Here is an 18,251-nt window from a genome sequence, read left to right as displayed (position 1 = left end):
GGCTCTCTGCTGAGCAGGGAGCCCGATGTGGGGCTCAATCCTGGGACTCCAGGATCATGATCTGAGCCGAAGGCAGACACTTAACTGACTGAGCCACCCAGGCACCCCTTAAATTTATATCTTTAATCCATTTTGTGCAATTTTTTTTATGGTGTGATATTCAGTTTTTCCAGCACAGTTCTGTTAAAGAAACCATCTTTCCCCCATGAATGATCTTGGCATCCTTGTGGAAAATCAATTGACCATACATGTGTGGGTTTATTTCTCAGATATCAGTTCGATTCCACTGGTCTGTATGTCTAACTTTATGCTAGTACCACACTGTTTTGATGACTATAGCTCTGTAGAACGTTTTGAAATAGGAAGTGTGAGTCTTCCAAATTTGCTTTTCTTTTTCAAGATTATTTTGGCTATGCTGGGTCCCTTGAAAGTCCATGTGATTTTTAAAATGGGTTCCATTTTGGTGCCTGGGTGGCTCAGTTGGTTAAGTGACTGCCTTCGGCTCAGGTCATGATCCTGGAGTCCCTGGATTGAGTCCCACATCGGGCTCCCTGCTCAGCAAGGAACCTGCTTCTCCCTCTAATCCTCCCCCCTCTCATGTACTCTCTCTCTCATTCTCGCTCTCTCAAATAAATAAATAAAATCTTTAAAAAAAATTAAAAATATTTAAAAAAAATATAAATAAATAAATAAATAAAATAAAATGGGTTCCATTTCTGAAAAAAATATTATTAAGATTTTCCTAGTGATTGCATTGATTCTATATACCACTTTGGATAGTATTGTGATCTTAATAATATTAATTCTTGCAATATTAATTCTATGAACATAGTATGTCTTTCCATTTATTTAGGCCTTTAATTTTTTTCAGCAGTATTTCTTAGTTTTCAGTGTACAAGTCTTGAACCTCCTTGGTTAAATTTCTTCCTACGTGTTTTGTCTTGGCTTCAGCTCTGGTCATGATCTCAGGGTCATGAGATCGAGCTCTGCATCAGACTCTACACTCAGTGTGGAGCCTGCTTAAGACTCTTCCTCTCCCTCTGCCCCTCCCTCTGTGTGCACTCTCTTTCTATAAATAAATAAATAAATAAATAAATAAATAAATAAATAAATAAATATTCCTAAGTGTTTTATTCTTTCTGATGCTGTTGTAAATGGAATTATTTTTCTTAACTCTTTTTTTGTAGTGTTTGTTGCTAGTATATAGAAATGCAACTCATTTATTGAGTTGACTTTGTATCCTGAAACTTCCATGAATTTGCTTTATAATTCTAACAGTATTTTTGTGGCTTCTTTAAAGTTTTCTAGATATAACATCATGTCTTCTAAGAATAGAGGTAGTTTTATTTTTTTCTTTCCAGTTAAATGCCCTTTTTTTTCTTTTTCTTGCCTAATTTCTCTAGTTCTGTATACTTTCATAGCATATATTTGCATATCAAAATATTTGGTTTTTTGGCATTATATGTGTATTCCTTTTTCATTAAAAAATATAGCATGGGGTGGCTGGGTGATGGACATTGGGGAGGGTGTGTGTTGCGGTGAGTGCTGTGTATTGTATAAGACTGATGAATCACAGATCTGTACCCCTGAAATAAATAATACATTATAGGGCGCCTGGGTGGCTCAGTTGGTTGGGCGACTGCCTTCAGCTCAGGTCATGATCCTGGAGTTCCAGGATCGAGTCCCACATCGGGCTCCCTGCTCAGCAGGGAGTCTGCTTCTCCCTCTGACTCTCCCCCTTCTCATGTGTTCTCTCTCTCAAATAAATAAATAAAATCTTTTAAAAATAAATAAATAAATAAATAAATTATACATTATATTTTAATAATAATAAAAAATTTAAAAATATATAGCATGACTATTATTTTGCAACCTACTTTTATGACACACTATATTACAAAGCCTCTTTTTGCCAACTTATATAGATCTACCTCATTTTAAAAATTGTTGGACAATACCAAAGGGGCACCTTCACCCCAGTGTTTATAGCAGCAATGTCCACAATAGCCAAACTATCAAAAGAGCCCAGATATTCATCAACAGATGAATAGATAAAGAAAATGTGGTAAATATATACAATGGAATATTACTCAGCCATCAAAAAAGTTAAATCTTGCCATTTGCAATGGCTTGGATGGAATTAGAGGGTATTATGCTAAGCTAAATAAGTCAATCAGAGAAAGACAATCATCATATGATCTCACTCATATGTAGAATTTAAGAAACAAAACAAATAAGCAAAGGGGGAAAAAAGAGGTAAACCAAGAAACAGACTCTTAACTATAGAGAACAAACTGATGGTCAGAGGAGGGAAGGTGGGTGTGGGGATGGGTGAAATCGTTGATGGGGATTAAGGAGTGCACTTGTGATGAGCACAAGTTGATGTATGGAAGTGTTGAATCACTATGTTGTACATCTGAAACTAATATCACACTGTAACTAACTGGGACTTAAATAAAAACTTAAAAAAATAAAAATAAAAATTGTTGGATAATATCTAAGTATGGATACTTAATTTACTTAACTATTCCACAAACAATAAGTACTTGGGTTGTTTCCAGTTACTTGGCATTTGGCATTTATATTTTACTTTTAAGTTGTCTTCTTCTTTCTCATACAGAAGTTTGAAAATTTTTATGTAGTCAAATTTATTGCACTTTTTTCTTTAGTGCTTCTGGGTTTAGGGTCATGCATGGAAATTCTTTCTTTTCTTATAGACTATGTTAAAATATGCTTTTCTTTAGAACTTTTAATTTATCTTTATGCTTAAGTCTTTGAACTATTAGGAATTTATATTGGCTTAAGAAATATTGGAGTGATCCAGCTTTATTTTCTTCCAAATGGCTAGCTGCTTTCCCCAACATCATTCACTAAATAATCCATCAACTGGGGAATACTTACAAAAGAAACACAATGTTCAAGTTGAAAAAGGAGTAGGGCAGGGGTACCTCAATGGCTCAGTTGGTTAAGTATCTGCCTTCAGCTCAGGTCATGATCCCGGTCCTGGGATAGAGCCCCGCATCGGGCTCCTTGCTTAGTGGGGAGGCTGCTTCTCCCTCTGCCCCTCCCTCTCCATTCGTGCTCTCTCTCTCTCAAATAAATAAATAAAATCTTAAAAAAAAAAAAGAAAAGAAAAGGCAGTAGGACCTTTTTACTCCCACAAGGGTTATATAGGCAAAGACAGTCTCTGAGAGTAAGTTTCCTAAAAGAGAGTGAAGACTATTTATCTCTCAGAACTGAATCAGAGCCAAATTAGGGAGCTACTGCTCAGCTCAGTGTACAAGACCATAGCTTCTAATTTGGGTTCTTTACTCATGGCCTTCAGTCCAAGTAATCCTCCCTTTCTAGTTTTCTCTGTGAAAGCCAACTCAGTTGCCACTTCGTCCATAAAGAAATTATTTCTTCGTTCTCCAAAAGTTTGTTTTTGCTCCTGCCCTACTTCAAACCCACATCAGAATGTCCAGGAATCCCTTTCAACTGTTGGGTCTAAGAATAGGAAAGGAAATGGGAAAGGGTTGACAGGAGATACCAGAGAATTGGACTGACGGTGGAGACCAGAACATAGTAATAGGGCATAGTTAGGAGAAAGCTGAGGCCCAATGGGAACTTGTGAGTATAATTTACTCAGTCCATGTGGAGGTTCATTCTAAAGACAAGAGGCTAGGCAAATCCGAGATCAGCATTTACAAAGACTAGCCAGGAAGCAAGGAATAGAAAAGGAAACATAGAATCTACTGATTTTTTTAGTTTTCTACAGGGCCTACCAGTGTCCCATATTGGAGGCCTTTAATAAGTATTTATTGATGAATGAATAAATGAATAAGTGAGTAGCGAACATAAAATCAAACTCCAATTTTCTCTATTATTAACAAGTGACCTTGGACAAGTCATTTAAAATCTCTTACCAATTTTCTCAACTGTAAAATGCAAGTAGTAATATTACACAACCCCAGCTCTGAGGACTATCATAAGGACCAAAACAGTATGTCGTTTTCAAATGAAAATTTTTGAAAATTTTGTACATTGTCATGCCCATATAAACACTGCACCTAGGATGCTTCTTAGGGAAAGGCAGGGCATACACACACCCATATACAAATTTACATATTATTTGTTTTTGTCTTTTGTTTTGTCTCCTTTTTAACACTTTAAGTAACTTGATTTTCATTTACTTTAAAGAATAAATCTGCGTCTTATATTAACAAAGGTGTTGTAAACAACAAATCATTGTATATCCTAGCTTATTTCACCTTGGTTCAAACAACTTCAGACAATTGGAAGTTATAAGGTTTTCTAAATATTGGAAAATCAACATAATTATTTTATAGGTTATTGGGGGACACTTTCTTTTTTTTTTTTTAAGATTTTATTTATTTATTTGACAGAGAGAGAGAGCGAAAGCAGGAACACAAGCCGGGGGAGTGGGAGAGGGAGAAGCAGGCTTCCTGTCGAGCAGGGAGCCCGATGTGGGACTCGATCCCAGGACCCCGGGATCATGACCTGAGCCGAAGGCAGACGCTCAGCGACTGAGCCCCCCAGGCGCCCCCGGGGGACACTTTCAAATGTGCCTCAAACTTCAGCACACAGAATTATGAATTGTACTTTAAAACAAAAATTTTACTTCTTACATGTCTAGAACTTAATTAAATGAGACATCACTGAAAAAAACTTAAAGCCCCATCTTCTAGTTATTCTGAAATAAGGAAATCCTCCCATGGAAGTGCTGAAACCTAACTTGGCTGGATTACAGAATCTGGCACTTAGCATTAGAGTAGGATCAGAAGAGAGCAGAGATCAGATGAGATTAGCTCAAGAAGTACTAAGTAGGAGCCTTGATTTTCATGAAGGTTACAAAATTCATTTTCATCCTAAGTTTCCATAAATGTTTTTCTAAAACTTTATTTTTTAAAAGATTTTATTTAGGGGCGCCTGAGTGGCTCAGTCGGTTAAGCGTCTGCCTCCGGCTCAGGTCATGATCCCGGGGTCCTGGGATCGAGCCCCGCATCAGGCTCACTGCACGGCGGAGAGCCTGCTTCTCCCTCTCCCTCTGCCTGCCATTCTGACTATCTGTGCTCTCTCTCTATCTCTCTGTCAAATAAATAAATAAAATCTTTAAAAAAAAGATTTTATTTATTTGAGAGACAGAGCGAGAGAGCATGGGGAGGAGGGGCAGAGGGAGAAGGAGAAGCAGATTTCCCGCTGCGCAAGGGAGCCCGATGCAGGGCTCGATCCCAGGACCCCGAGATCATGACCTCAGCTGAAGGCAGACGCTTAACTGACTGAGCCACCAAGAGCCCCTGTTTTTCTAAAACTTTAAAAGAAAACAATTTTTTTTGGTCTAAAACTTCACATATTTGGTATCTATCCAAAGATAAATTATTTTTGGAAGTTTTAGCAAATTTGTTCTCCCACTCCCGAATTAGTCAGTGAAACTAAAATAAATTTTTCTGCCTTCAGAAACAAGTGTGTTTTTAAATGTCAGTACAAGGGCTTTAGGAGAATACAAACCAATAATGTGGGAGGAGGTGATGGGTAACAAGTGTGAAATTTCATAAGTTCTGAGGACATCTAATATACTTTTTCATCCAAATTTGAAGTGTTTGGTTACAATTGGATTCTATTTGAGGGACCTGGTGCTCTCAAAGGCCCAAATATTTATGGAACTAATAAATGGAAACTGCAGAATATTTCCAATTGCTCACAATATCCTTAAATTTCTTTCTAGAAAAAAAATTTCTAGGAAAAGTATATAAGCCAAACTAATTTGATACACTAAAATAACTGTTGACTTACTTTTCTGTCTGTTCATTGAAAGGGAAATTGTCAGCAGCATCTCTCTGGGTATCTAAGAGAGACTTAGCTACAAAACATTATCCAAAGCCAAAGTCTGGGATAAGAGCATTCCTAACAGAGGTACAGATAAGCTTAAGAGAATTGTAGAAAAGTCTAGCTAGGATTGACTCAATCTAAAATTTGATTAAAAAGCCAACTTAAAATCAGTATTAGTAGCTAATGAGATCTCATTTTAAAATCAATAATAAATATTAATTAAGCACCTACTGTTTACATGATAGATGATACTATGGTAGGATGAGTAATGGAAGTTGTATTAGTAACATTATAAAGTGAATTAAGGACACATACTGATGTTAAAAAAAAACAATGAGATATTAACATTTCAATATCTGTGATCGGGCTAAGCACTGTACTCGAAATAATGTTGATGGTGATAACACTTATAGGAAAGATAGAACTTCAGACCCAAATGTAAAGGTGAACTGTTTGGCAGAGAAATGGGTTCTTTCTGTCTTCTTATTCCTCAAGGTGAACAAACGCAAGAACTTACACTAAAAATATTTCAATCATGCAGCAGTGAAATGTCACATACCTTTATAAATATAATTTCTTTACAGGGCTTTGCTTATTTGAATTGCTTTGACCAACACTAGAACATTATATGGACATGTTAATAATCTTTCCTAATGATGACTAAGTTTTCATTCCCCATACGTATCATCTCTGCCTGAGTTCTACAAAAATTCCTCTTGGAATTTTTGGAGAGAGTTCCACAGATCTGTATTCCTGCACCTAACCCATTGCTTGTTTCCATTTATATTCCCTGAGTATGAATATCAATGACTTTTAGTGGCAATCATATATTTTTCTTTATTTCTAACTTTTTACCTAGGCGTAGCAAACATAACTATGATTTCATGGCTAGGCCTAAAGAAAATGCTGAGGCAAAGATAAATCTTTTTCTTCCTTCTAAATAGTCACCCTTGCCTTTCCATAGGGCAACCTTTTCTCCCGCTCTTTCTTTTTTTTTTTTTTTTTTAAAGATTTTTATTTATTTATTTGAGAGAGAGAGAATGAGAGACAGAGAGCACGAGAAGGAAGAGGGCAGAGGGAGAAGCAGACCCCCTGCTGAGCAGGGAGCCCGATGCGGGACTCGATCCCAGGACTCCATGATCATGACCTGAGCCGAAGGCAGTCGCTCAACCAACTGAGCCACCCAGGCGCCCTCTCCCGCTCTTTCTAATCTCTGGAGGTCACAGCCTCCTACTGAAGTGCAGCTCCTGGCCTGACAACCTCTCTCCTCTACCAACCCACTCCTATAAAATTATGCACAGTTCAGAATTCTATTTCCTGACACCATTGCTCCCTTCTGGTTTATAGAGGGTAATCAGATTATTTCTACCCTAAAGCCTTTTAGCAGACCAAGTGCACCATCATCTTCCCCCCCACCACTATTTTTATTTTGAAAATTTCAACCCCCAGAAAAAAAGATTTACTGAACTATTTGAATAATGTAATATTTTAATGTACTATTAAAACAGTGACTATATATGTTAATAATGCTTCAATAAACCTGACTTACACAAAAAAGTGACTAACATTTTGAGTGCCCAGAGACAAACAACACTGTGCCAAGAGCATTAAATGCATTATTTCATTTAATAAAAAATCCTTCCAAAATTGGATCTAGTAACAGTTCCATTTTTACAGATGAGGAAACTGACTCCTAGAAAATTTAAGTAAGGTGCCCAAGATCATACCCCTAGTAAGATGCAGAATTCAAATCTTCATGACTAATTCCAGAGCCTTGGTCTTAACCAGTATAATGTACTTATTAAAGTGTACCAGCGCACCTGGGTGGCTCAGTCAGTTAGGCATCTGCCTTCAGCTTGGGTCATGATCCCAGGGTCCTGGGATTGAACCCCACATCAGGCTCCTAGCTCAGCAGGGAGCCTGTTTCTCCCTCTCCCTCTGCTGCTCCCCCTGCTTGTGTGCTCTCTCTCTGTGTCAAATAAGTAAATAAAATATTTTAAAAAATAATAAAGTATACCTCTTGACATAGTAACTAAATGCAATGTGTGAACCTTGATTGAATTTTGGATGATGAAAAAGAACAACTAAAAAAGATATCTTGAGGAGCACCTGGGTGGCTCAGTTGGTTGAACATCCAACTCTTGATTTTGGCTCAGGTCATGATCTCCACCTCCTAAGACGAAGCCACAGGAAGAGAAGCGAGGGGAATCACCTTGAGAGTCTCTCTCGCTCTCCCTCAGCCCCTCCCCCTGCTTGTGCTCACTCTCTCTCTCTCTCGCTCTCTAAAATAAGTAAGTCTTGGGGCACCTGGGTGGCTCAGTCGGTTAAGCGTCTGTCTTCAGCTCAGGTCATGATCCCAGGGTCCTGGGATCGAGCCCCACATCAGGCTCCTTGCTCAGCCGCCCTCTCCCACTCCCCCTAGCTTGTGTTCCCTCTCTTGCTGTCTCTCTCTCTCTGTCAAATAAATAAATAAAATCTTTTAAAAATAATAAAATAAATAAGTCTTTTAAAAAGATTTTAAAAATTAAAAAAATATTTTGGGGAAATTTTGGAAAATTTTTGCCATGGATTGGAGCTACTATTGGTTTCTTAGTTGTGATATATTGTGCTTAAGGAGAAAAATGTCCTTACTTTCAGTCAATGAAGTATTTGGAACGAAGTTTCATAATGTCCTCTATTTTCAAATGGTTCACTTAAAAACATATAGGTGAATATTTGCGTGCACGCGCACGCGCAGGCACACACACACACACACACACACAGAGCAACTGTGGCATAATAGGAACTGATGAATCGATGTGAGGGTCACATGGATGTTCACTGTACTAGTCTTTCAACATTCCCCTAGGTTTTGAAAAATTCCAAGATGGGCGCCTGGGTGGCTCAGATGGTTGAGCGTCTGCCTTCGGCTCAGGTCATGATCCCAGGGTCCTGGGATCGAGTCCCGCATCGGGCTCTCTGCTCCTTGGGAGCCTGCTTCTCCCTCTGCCTCTCTCTCTCTCTGTCTCTCATGAATAAATAAATAAAAATCTTTTTTTTTTATTTTTTTTTAAAGATTTTATTTATTTATTTGACAGAGAGAGTGAGAGAGCACAAGCAGGGGGAGCAGGAGGAGAGGGAGAAGCAGGCTCCCCACCGAGCAGAGAGCCCGATGCGGGACTCGATCCCAGGAACCTGGGATCATGACCTGAGCCGAAGGCAGACGCTCAACCATCTGAGCCACCCAGGCGCCCAATAAATAAAAATCTTTAAAAAAAAAAAAAGAAAAGAAAAATTTCAAGATAAAATGTTGAAGGGAAATGAATGCCTAGAAAAGGCTCTTGAAAAATAGTTTATAGAATCTCAGAAAAATTTAAAATTTCCTGAGATTTTAAAGATCAGGTGGAGTCTTATATCATCTTTTCCTTGGACGATTTTTGGATAATTTCACCAATGGCACAAACAGGATTACACCATACACAATGCACAAATAAGCATTAGAAAGCATGAAATGTGTATATCCTCAGTAGTAGCAGGGTTAGATCAGGGAACTGATGTTAAAATTTTTTACTTTGGGGCGCCTGGGTGGTTCAGTCCTTGAGCGTCTGCTTCCGCGGGGATCATGATCTCAGGATCCTGGGATGGAGCCCCACATCGAGCTCCCTGCTCAGCGGGAAGCCTGCTTCTCCCTCTCCCACGTCCCCTGCTTGTGTTCCCTCTCTGGCTTTCTCTCTGTGTCAAATAAATAAATAAAATCTTTATTTTAAAAAAATTTTTTTTTACTTTCTTTACATTTTTACAACGATCATGGATTTTCAGAAAAGTTTTATTTATTACATTAAAAAGAAACAAAAGCCCTAAAAATTCCGAACTACTTCATTTTCCATTAGCGCAACCTGTAAATACGTCATGTAAATTAGAATCTTTATTCTGTTCGGCGTATCACTCTACTGGTGGAGTTTCGAGTTGTAAATGGCAGCGCTAGGATTCTATAGCTGGTTCTACTTATGCATGGAGCCGTGCTTGCAAACAAAAACTAAGGAAGACCGGAAAAAGTTAATGTTTTAAAAAGAAGCAAGTGGCGGCAAAAATAGTTAAAATTCTTGGATTCGGAACGCAACATTTAACGCCCAAGTCTCTGGCCAATAGCAGACCTGAGCGGAGATTGCTGGAATCCCCGGAAACCAGGAGGCGGGTGCAGTCCTTGCGGCCCACGGACCGGGTTTCAGGGCGGGACACGCCCCCACACCTAGGCCAATCGGGAGTGAGGAGGCGGGGTTCGGGGCCAGCCGGAGGCGGGGCGGGAGCAGGAGGAGTGTGTCTCAAGTGGGGGAGGCTAAGTCCTGGAAGGTGGCAGTTTTCCTGGGCCGGCTGCGCGGGGAGCAGGTGGAAAGGCCCGCCTGGGCGGCCGGGGCTTCGGCCTCAGGCTCCGGGAAATGGCTTCGAGGGGCAGGATGGAGGACGTGAGTGCGCGGAAGTGGAGGGAGGCTGGCCCCGGAACCCCTTTCTTCCCTTGCTGGGCGCGCGGGGCGGAGACTGCCGCGGGAAGCCACCCTTAACCGGTGCGGCCGGAGGCGGCGCTTCCTGCGCGGGGCTGCCCAGGGGCGCGGGGTCCTGGGACAAGATACCCAGCAGGCGGTGGGGTCCGCGGCGCGCCGGCTCTGGGCTTATTTTCCCGGGTGGAGGCCGGGGGGGCTGTTGGGCGGTGGGTGCGCGGATGCGGGGGTCCCTGGCGGGCGCCCAGCTCCCGTGCGGCGCGCGTCTTTGATCCCGGAACTGGAGCTTCACGTGGTGCGCGGCTGGCCTGACAGCCCTCCCTCGGGGCGCTTCTCTGAGCCGGGCCGCTTGGCTCCGCTCGCACGTCCGGGGGCGCAGGGGGCCAGTCTCCCTCGTCGTGGCTTTCGAGGGCTCCGGATCCCGAGCAGCTGCGACATGCAGACCGGCCGCCGGCGTCCCACGGGCGGACCTGTCGCTATCATTGCCTAGAAACCCGCATTGGAGAAAAACAGTGTCGTGATACTTTGAATGTAAGCGTGATAGGCATGGAAGGAGTTTTAGATCGCCTTACTTAATGGATCCAAACCAGATTGCTAAAAACAAAACAAAAACAGAGGCCTAGTTTACAACCTATATAGTACAGAGTGAAATCTTTGTTTAAGCATATTAAAACATTTTTAGGGGAAACGTGTAATTGTGCCCAGAATTAACTGGTTTGCCTCATTGACAGGTAATAAAATCTACCCTTGAGAAATGCAAGTTGATAGTTAATGTTAAAGCACTAATTTGGATTAATACGTTAATAGGAATATTACTGTGATCCTGTCACTGAATTAGGGGCATCAGCCAAGACACATTAACAGTCCCAGCCCTGCAAGACCTTAGATTTTGGCGTAAGTAGCAACCCCAGTTAAAGTATCTTAACTAAGAACCAGACAATTTCTAATTATAAGACTAAAACTTTCCATTTTTTTCAGTTGAGAAAATGGAAAACTACCTGTAAGACATGAAAGTAGATTTGACATTCATATACATTTGAAGAAAAAAAATCATTGTTTCTGAATTTTTAAGGGTGAGATTCATGAGCTGAAATGTATGGGGAAAAATCTGAAGAAAATGAGAAACTCTTAGAAAAATGTGTGCAGTAAATGCTTCTTGGTTGATGCTAAGTTGCCCCAGGTTCTTGAATCTGTAGCTTTTACCTTTAGGATGAGTACAATTCTAGAAATCTGTTCCACCAAACAATTGGAGATTAGTGTTTCACCAACAGTTACATACCTAAATCACTTTAGATCCGAGCAAGTTGCCTGTATTGGGTACTTTGTGGATATGATTTCTACCATTCAGTAAAAACCTAAACATATGGTGTATGCCGTAGACCTAGGTGCTTAAAAGAGCTAACAGAGGCAAAGGCTTTCAGTTAGAGTTCATTGTTTGCAAGCTGTGAAACCAACTCTAGCTGATTTAAGGAAGAAAGGAATTTCTTTGAAATGATACAGGGTGGATGAACACCTACACCTCTGAAAGGAGAACAAACAAGGGCGGCTCAAGGGATCTAAGTGACAGGGGTCCTTTCAGAGTCTGCCCTGGAATGGTCTCCCTTTGGTTTGTTACTCACAGAAAGAATTGAATTGTCCAGCCCACTGAGGTTCCACGAGAGGCCAGAGGTTCCACCTTGTCAGAGGAGGGTGAAAAGTATTGAAGGATGTTCCCATTGAGACTTAATGCAGAGGTAGACAGTGAGTCTCCAGAGGAGATGGATTTATTGTCACAAAAGAAGAGGAAAGAGATCCATGTGGGCAAAACTACGGATATCTTGTACAGGTTTGATGTAGTTATTAACAGTGTAAGTGAAGAAATTATTTGGATTCAGGAGTTGTCTTTTACCTTTCACATGGAGATGGTGAGTTGCCATCTGAGAGTGATGAGGCATTGTTTGTATGGTTATACTACCATTTCCTATGGAATATACTGGACAGTGTATTTGATACAGCCACCAAATACACTGTATTTACTGAACATCTAATAAGTGACATAGAGAAGAAACCATATTACAGTCTCCAACCCCTTCAGTGTAGTCAGGAGAAATAAGAGGTATGTACATTAAAAAGGAAAAAAACAAGATAGGATAAGAAATATTCCAAATTAGGGGTGCCTTGGTGGCTCAGTGGGTTAAGCGTCTGTCTTCGGCTCAGGTCATGGTCCCAGGGTCCTGGGATCGAGCCCCACATGGAGCTCCCTGCTCAGCGGGGAGTCTGTTCCTCCCTCTCCCTCTGCCCCTCCACCCCTGCACATGCTCTATTGGTCACTCTTGCTCACTCTTGCTTGCTCTCTCAAGTAAATAAATAAAATCTTAAAAAAAAAAAACTATTCCAAATTAATATTATGAGCAGTACATTTTATAGCAGTTTTAAAGTAGAAAGAAAATAGTTGGCAGGACAAGTTGGGTTTTTTTTTGGTTTTGGTTTTGGTTTTTAGAGAGGGTAGGGGGGAGAGAGAGAATCTTAAGCTGGCTCCACACCCAGCACGGAGAGGACTGGGGCTTCATCTCAACCCTGAGATCGTGACCTGAGGCAAAATCAAGAGTCTGACGCTTAACCTACTGAATCACCCAGGCGCCCCGGCAGGACAAGTTTTATAGAGAACTTAAGTCTTGTGTGGATTCTGAAAAATATAAGAAGGATATTTGTGGGGCACTCCAGAAAGGTCATTTAGGCTAGGGGAGGGGTGCATGAAAAGGAGGTAAATGGGAGACAAATTGACAGTAGTCTTACAGTTAAGGTTTCAAGGCCAGCTTTGTTTAGATTCTCAGGCCCCACAAGAAGTTGGGCGGTCTTTCATTCACTCCACACACACATTGAGCACCTACTCTGTGTTAGGTGCTAAAGGTATAAGGAATATACAGAACAGTCTCTGCCCTTGTGAAGCACACTCTTCCAACCACTTTGTTACCTTGTGGTTAGTATTGGAGGTTGTAACAGAGACACGTGTGAGAGTGCGGTAGGGACTTCTGTTCCTAGCCAGCACCGTGTAGCAGGGACTGGATTCATCCTTCTGCCTGAAGTAACCAAAAACTATATACAGTATATGAAACAACACTTTCTGAGCTGTTGAACATCGGGCAGTGAAGGACAGTGCTTTCCGAGAGCAGGGAGACAGTCAGATGGTTGCCCCCCCCCTGCTGACCACCCTGAGAGAGTCTGTGGGCTGTGACAGGAAAGGGTGCCCCGCCAGAGGTCAGCAGGCTCCCTGATTTGAGGAGATGGAGCTGAGAGTCTGGGGAGACTGAGGCAACTGGAGTTCACATGGCAGTACCTGGAGAGGAGAGAGGCACAGAGGGAGAAGTGAAAATGTGCAGAGTCCCCCCTCGGAGTCAGCAGAGTCCTGCTTGGTCCGACCGGGCCTGTGAGGATGTTGCCCATAGCCTGGAAAGGAACCACCTGAAATGATTAGAAGAGGCAGTAACTTAGTGCTCACACAGGGCTGGGCATAGTGCCTAGTCCACCAGCCCGACTGGAAACTCCATAATTCACAGGGTACGAGGTGCTCACAGAAGTCTTACCTTCATAGTGGGGGAGAAATTAGCCTTAGGCTAAACATGGCTGTGGTCCCACCTAATAATAAGTCTTAAAAGCAAGACCAAAAAGATCACACTGTTTCCAAGTAACTTAACTGCATTCCAGAAAAAAAGCTCAAGAATATTTATAAGAATGCAAAACTGTCCAGCACCCAAAGAGATAAATCAGGAAGTCTTGCATCCAATCCAAAATTATCAGGCATTGATGATTATGTGACATGGTAAAGGTGTGTATCAAATTAACTCATGGTGCACTTTAAACTTACACAAAGCTATATGTCGACTATCTTTTTTTTTCTTATGTTATGTTAATCACCATGCATTACATTATTAGTTGTTTTTTTTTTTAAGATTTTATTTATTCATTCGAGACACAGAGATACAGAGAGAGAGAGAGCACAAGCAGGGGGAGAGGCAGAGGGAGAAGCAGGCTCCCCGCTGAGCCAGGAGCCGGACGTGGGGCTCGATCCCAGGACCCCAGGATCATGACCTGAGCTGAAGGCAGACGCTTAACCATCTGAGCCACCCAGGCGCCCCGGTTTGTTTGTTTTTTTTTTTAAAAAAATATTTATTTATTTATTTATTTATTTGACAGAGACAGCGAGAGAGGGAACACAAGCAGGGGGAGTGGGAGAGGGAGAAGCAGGCTCCCCGCTGAGCAGGGAGCCCGATGCGGGGCTCGATCCCAGGACCCTGGGATCATGACCTGAGCCGAAGGCAGACGCTTAACGACTGAGCCACCCAGGCGCCCCCGTCGACTGTATCTCAATGAAGTTGAAAAAAATTATCAAGCATGCAAAAGGCAGGAAAGTATGACATAAAAGTTAGTTGAAACTGATTCAGAAATGACACGCTAGAAATAGCAGACAGGAACATTAAAAAATTACAACCACTTTCTGTATGTTCCAAAGGGTAAAAAGACATACGGGAGATATAACATAGACCCAAGTCAAACTTGGGGACATGAAAAGTGCAGTGTTGGATGCAAAGGGCAGTAGGAACAGTGTTGAGGCATCAGAGAAGCCAGTGTTTTTGCTAAGACAAGCATTGACACGTGGGCAGAAGGAAGTAAGGCACAGGGACTGAAAGAGTTTTGTGAGAGACGGGCGCATCAGCAGTCAGCATTAGGAAGAAGAGAGAAATAACGAGAGGCAAGTCCCAAAAAGTAGCTTGGGAATGGATTGTAAAACAGAGCGCCAGACTAAGAATTTGAACTTTGTCCCGAGGCTAATGGGGAGGGACTCAAGTTTTGGGGGAGAGAAACGTGAATGTTCATGTTAGAAGGCATCCGACTGCAGCAAGAGGTTGCTAAGATCTGGAGACTGGAGGGGAGAGGCCATGAGAAGTGATGGGGCCTGGGCTGAAGAGTGAGAACAGAGAGGCAGGAACAGATCTAGGAGTCAGAGTGGTAAGGCATTTTATGTGGGGAGCAAGGGAAGACAAGTGTTCGAGACAATAGGGCTAAAACTTACTGACTGCCATGTCTGTACCAGGCAGTGTTCTGGCACTTTTATGAATAGTAACTTATTTAATCTTCCCACTAAAGCTATGAAACGGGTGCTGTTAGAACTCTGTTTCCTGAGATGCCGAAAAAGGCATGGAGATGAAGTAACTTGCTCACCGCTAGGAAGCAGGAGAACTTGTGTCTGAACCCAGGCAGTTTGCCCTAGGAGCTTGCCTGTAACCACAGTACTTATGCCTTTCTGTCTAGTCAGAGCTGATTCTCCCCACAACTCCCGATAATCTCTCCTGATTAGCCCAGGTCTTTGATGAAACCCTAACTGAGTTAGGAACACTGCCGAGATAGGTCTGGAACCGTCATTCGTTCATCATCTGTTCCCTGGGTGCCAACCCTGAGTCACTATTGGGTGCTAGGAGTGCAAAGACAAATAAGTGATGGGGAGGTTGTGAGTCTCATGAAATCTACTGGGGAGGATAGGTAAGAAATAAGACCATCACAGGATAGTATGATAGTATGAGCACCAAATGTGTGGGAAGGCCTGGAGGTGTGGCATGATCCAGATGCTTGGATGCCCAGGGAGGCTACCTGTGGGAACTGCCCCCGCGGGGCCTGGAAGGATGCACAGATGGTAGCCAAGGGAAGCGCCGTGGAGACTGGGACATCTGCTGCCTGAGAGAGAGCTAGAGGCAGAGGAGTCTTGACAAGAACAGAAATAATCAGAATCCGACCGTAAGTTACGGCAAACTAAACAGGAAGCTATATGTAGGCATTGAATGAAAAAAAAAATTGTAGAGCAGCACTGAAAGCCTGAGTTTGGAGACTGAGAAGGCCACCCCAGATCTGAGTTAGGCTCCAGATTATTATTTTTTATCTTTGTAATCTGGTGCCCAGAAACCATCCCTATACCATTTGTCTCACTCTACCCCTTCCAAAGAAGCTTTATCCTCTCTTTCCAAATGCTATTCTCAGGCTTCCCTTTTTCTGATGAAATCTTTATTTCCATATTATTTTTGTCCAGTTAGCTCACTTACAATATTATTTCATCCTGTATGCCTTTATCCCTAGTCTCCCCAGTGAAAATGTAATCTTTTGGATTACATTTTGTATTTTTTTATCTTCTAGTACCTTATATATAATAGTTTTCAGCAAGGGTCTGAGATTAAGAGATGGTTATACGTACCAGAGACCTGATAGTACTGTTCCTGTCGAGACAATACCTTTAAATAAGACAAACGGAATTTTTAGGTTTCAGCTCAACCCCATCAGCTAGCCAGGGACTTTGCAACTGGTTGTTTTCATTGAGAACCTGTATCTATAAACTAAAGTCTCCTTGAGGATCTATCAGGGTGTTCTGTTTCCTTCTCTAAAACATTTCTGTCATAACTGAAAGTTTAATAAAGCCTCCACCAACTTTCCAAACATCAAGATGTAGTTTAAGAATTGCAACCATATGTAATTATTTCATCAATAATCTAATGTTAGATAAATCAAATCTAAGTTTTGAGAACTTAAAGAAAAAATTGTTTGCTTTAACCTCATTATATATTACCTCATTTGAAGATAACTGAAGTAAGATTTCCTCTACCCATTTTAATACTTGTTTTCACCAGTTTGTATACAGTAGTTACCTAGAAGTTTATGATATATTTTTTTTAAAGATTTTATTTATTTATTTGAGAGAGAGAGAATGAGAGACAGAGAGCACGAGAGGAAAGAGGGCAGAGGGGGAAGCAGACCCCCCGCTGAGCAGGGAGCCCGATGTGGGACTCGATCCCGGGACTCCAGGATCATGACCTGAGCCGAAGGCAGTCGCTTAACCAACTGAGCCACCCAGGCGCCCTAGAAGTTTATGATATTTTTAAATTGGCTTTAGGTAGGGAGTGTATTTTTCTTGCCTCTAACTTGTGTAATGGTACTTAATGCTTTAGAATTTAATAGATTTGTCTTAGAAACACAATCTAGAAAGTGGTGATTATAGTTTGCTTCTGTTTTTCTGTACCTCAGGGTTCTTTGGATCTCACCCAAAGTATTGAAGATGACCCCCTTCTGGACACCCAGCATCTCCCACATCATTCATTACATGCCCAGTTTAGACCCAGATTCCATCCTCTTCCTACAGTCATCATAGCAAATCTTCTCTTATTAATACATGTAAGTTGGCTGGGACAAAGTAATCCGTACAGAGGTAATATTCTTAAAAATATATATAAGCTCTGCAGAGGGCAGTTTGGCCACATCTATCAACATTTAAAATGTGCATACTTTTTTACTTATCTCTCTACGTCAAAGAATTTACTGTCGATATATTTGCACACATGTAAAGATATTGTATTTTTTTTTTTTTTAAGATTTTATTTATTTATTTGACAGAGAGACATCAAGAGAGGGAACACAAGCAGGGGGAGTGGGAGAGGGAGAAGCAGGTCTCCCGTTGAGCAGGGAGCCTGATGCGGGGCTCGATCCCAGGACCCTGGGATCATGACCTGAGCCAAAGGCAGACACTTAGCCGACTGAGCCACCCAGGCACCCCAAGGATATTGTTGATAATAGTAATGTTGTCTGTAATTTTTTTTTAATTTTTTTTTTTTTAAGATTGTTTTTTATTTATTTGCGAGAGAGAGAATGAGAGACAGAGAGCATGAGAGGGAGGAGGGTCAGAGGGAGAAACAGACTCCCTGCTGAGCAGGGAGCCTGATGTGGGACTCGATCCCGGGACTCCAGGATCATGACCTGAGCCGAAGGCAGTCGCTTAACCAACTGAGCCACCCAGGCGCCCCTGTAATTTTTTTTTTTTAAGATTTTATTTTTATTATTTATTTGACAGAGAGACACAGCGAGAGAGGGAACACAAGCAGGGGGAGTGGGAAAGGGAGAAGCAGGCTCCCCACAGAGCAGGGAGCCCGATGT

The 18,251-nt window shown here is 41.8% G+C and overlaps 1 protein-coding gene across 8 annotated transcripts in view; it reads left to right on the top strand.

The window, feature by feature from the left end:
- Positions 1–10,113: 10,113 nt before the first annotated feature.
- The window catches only part of TMEM192 (transmembrane protein 192), a 30,078-nt gene continuing 21,940 nt past the window's right edge, over positions 10,114–18,251 (top strand). For 7 of the 8 annotated variants that reach the window (XR_010409608.1, XR_010409609.1, XM_064585229.1 and 4 more), the window contains exons 1-2: positions 10,114–10,271; positions 17,349–17,495. Coding sequence is in view for 6 of the 8 variants with exons in the window: in XM_064585229.1 (XP_064441299.1) it covers positions 10,245–10,271; positions 17,349–17,495 (174 nt within the window). In the remaining 2 variants the exon portion in view is untranslated. The remainder of the gene's footprint in view (positions 10,272–17,348; positions 17,496–18,251) is intronic. The other variant, XM_045880187.3, reaches the window with a different exon arrangement.

The sequence above is a fragment of the Mirounga angustirostris genome, unplaced genomic scaffold (genome assembly GCF_029215605.1).
Source record: "Mirounga angustirostris isolate CCGP_5_RB_7025 unplaced genomic scaffold, mMirAng1.0.hap1 SCAF_2, whole genome shotgun sequence".
In the NCBI taxonomy this organism is placed as follows: domain Eukaryota; kingdom Metazoa; phylum Chordata; class Mammalia; order Carnivora; family Phocidae; genus Mirounga; species Mirounga angustirostris.
This window is presented reverse-complemented; position numbering and strand designations above follow the sequence as displayed.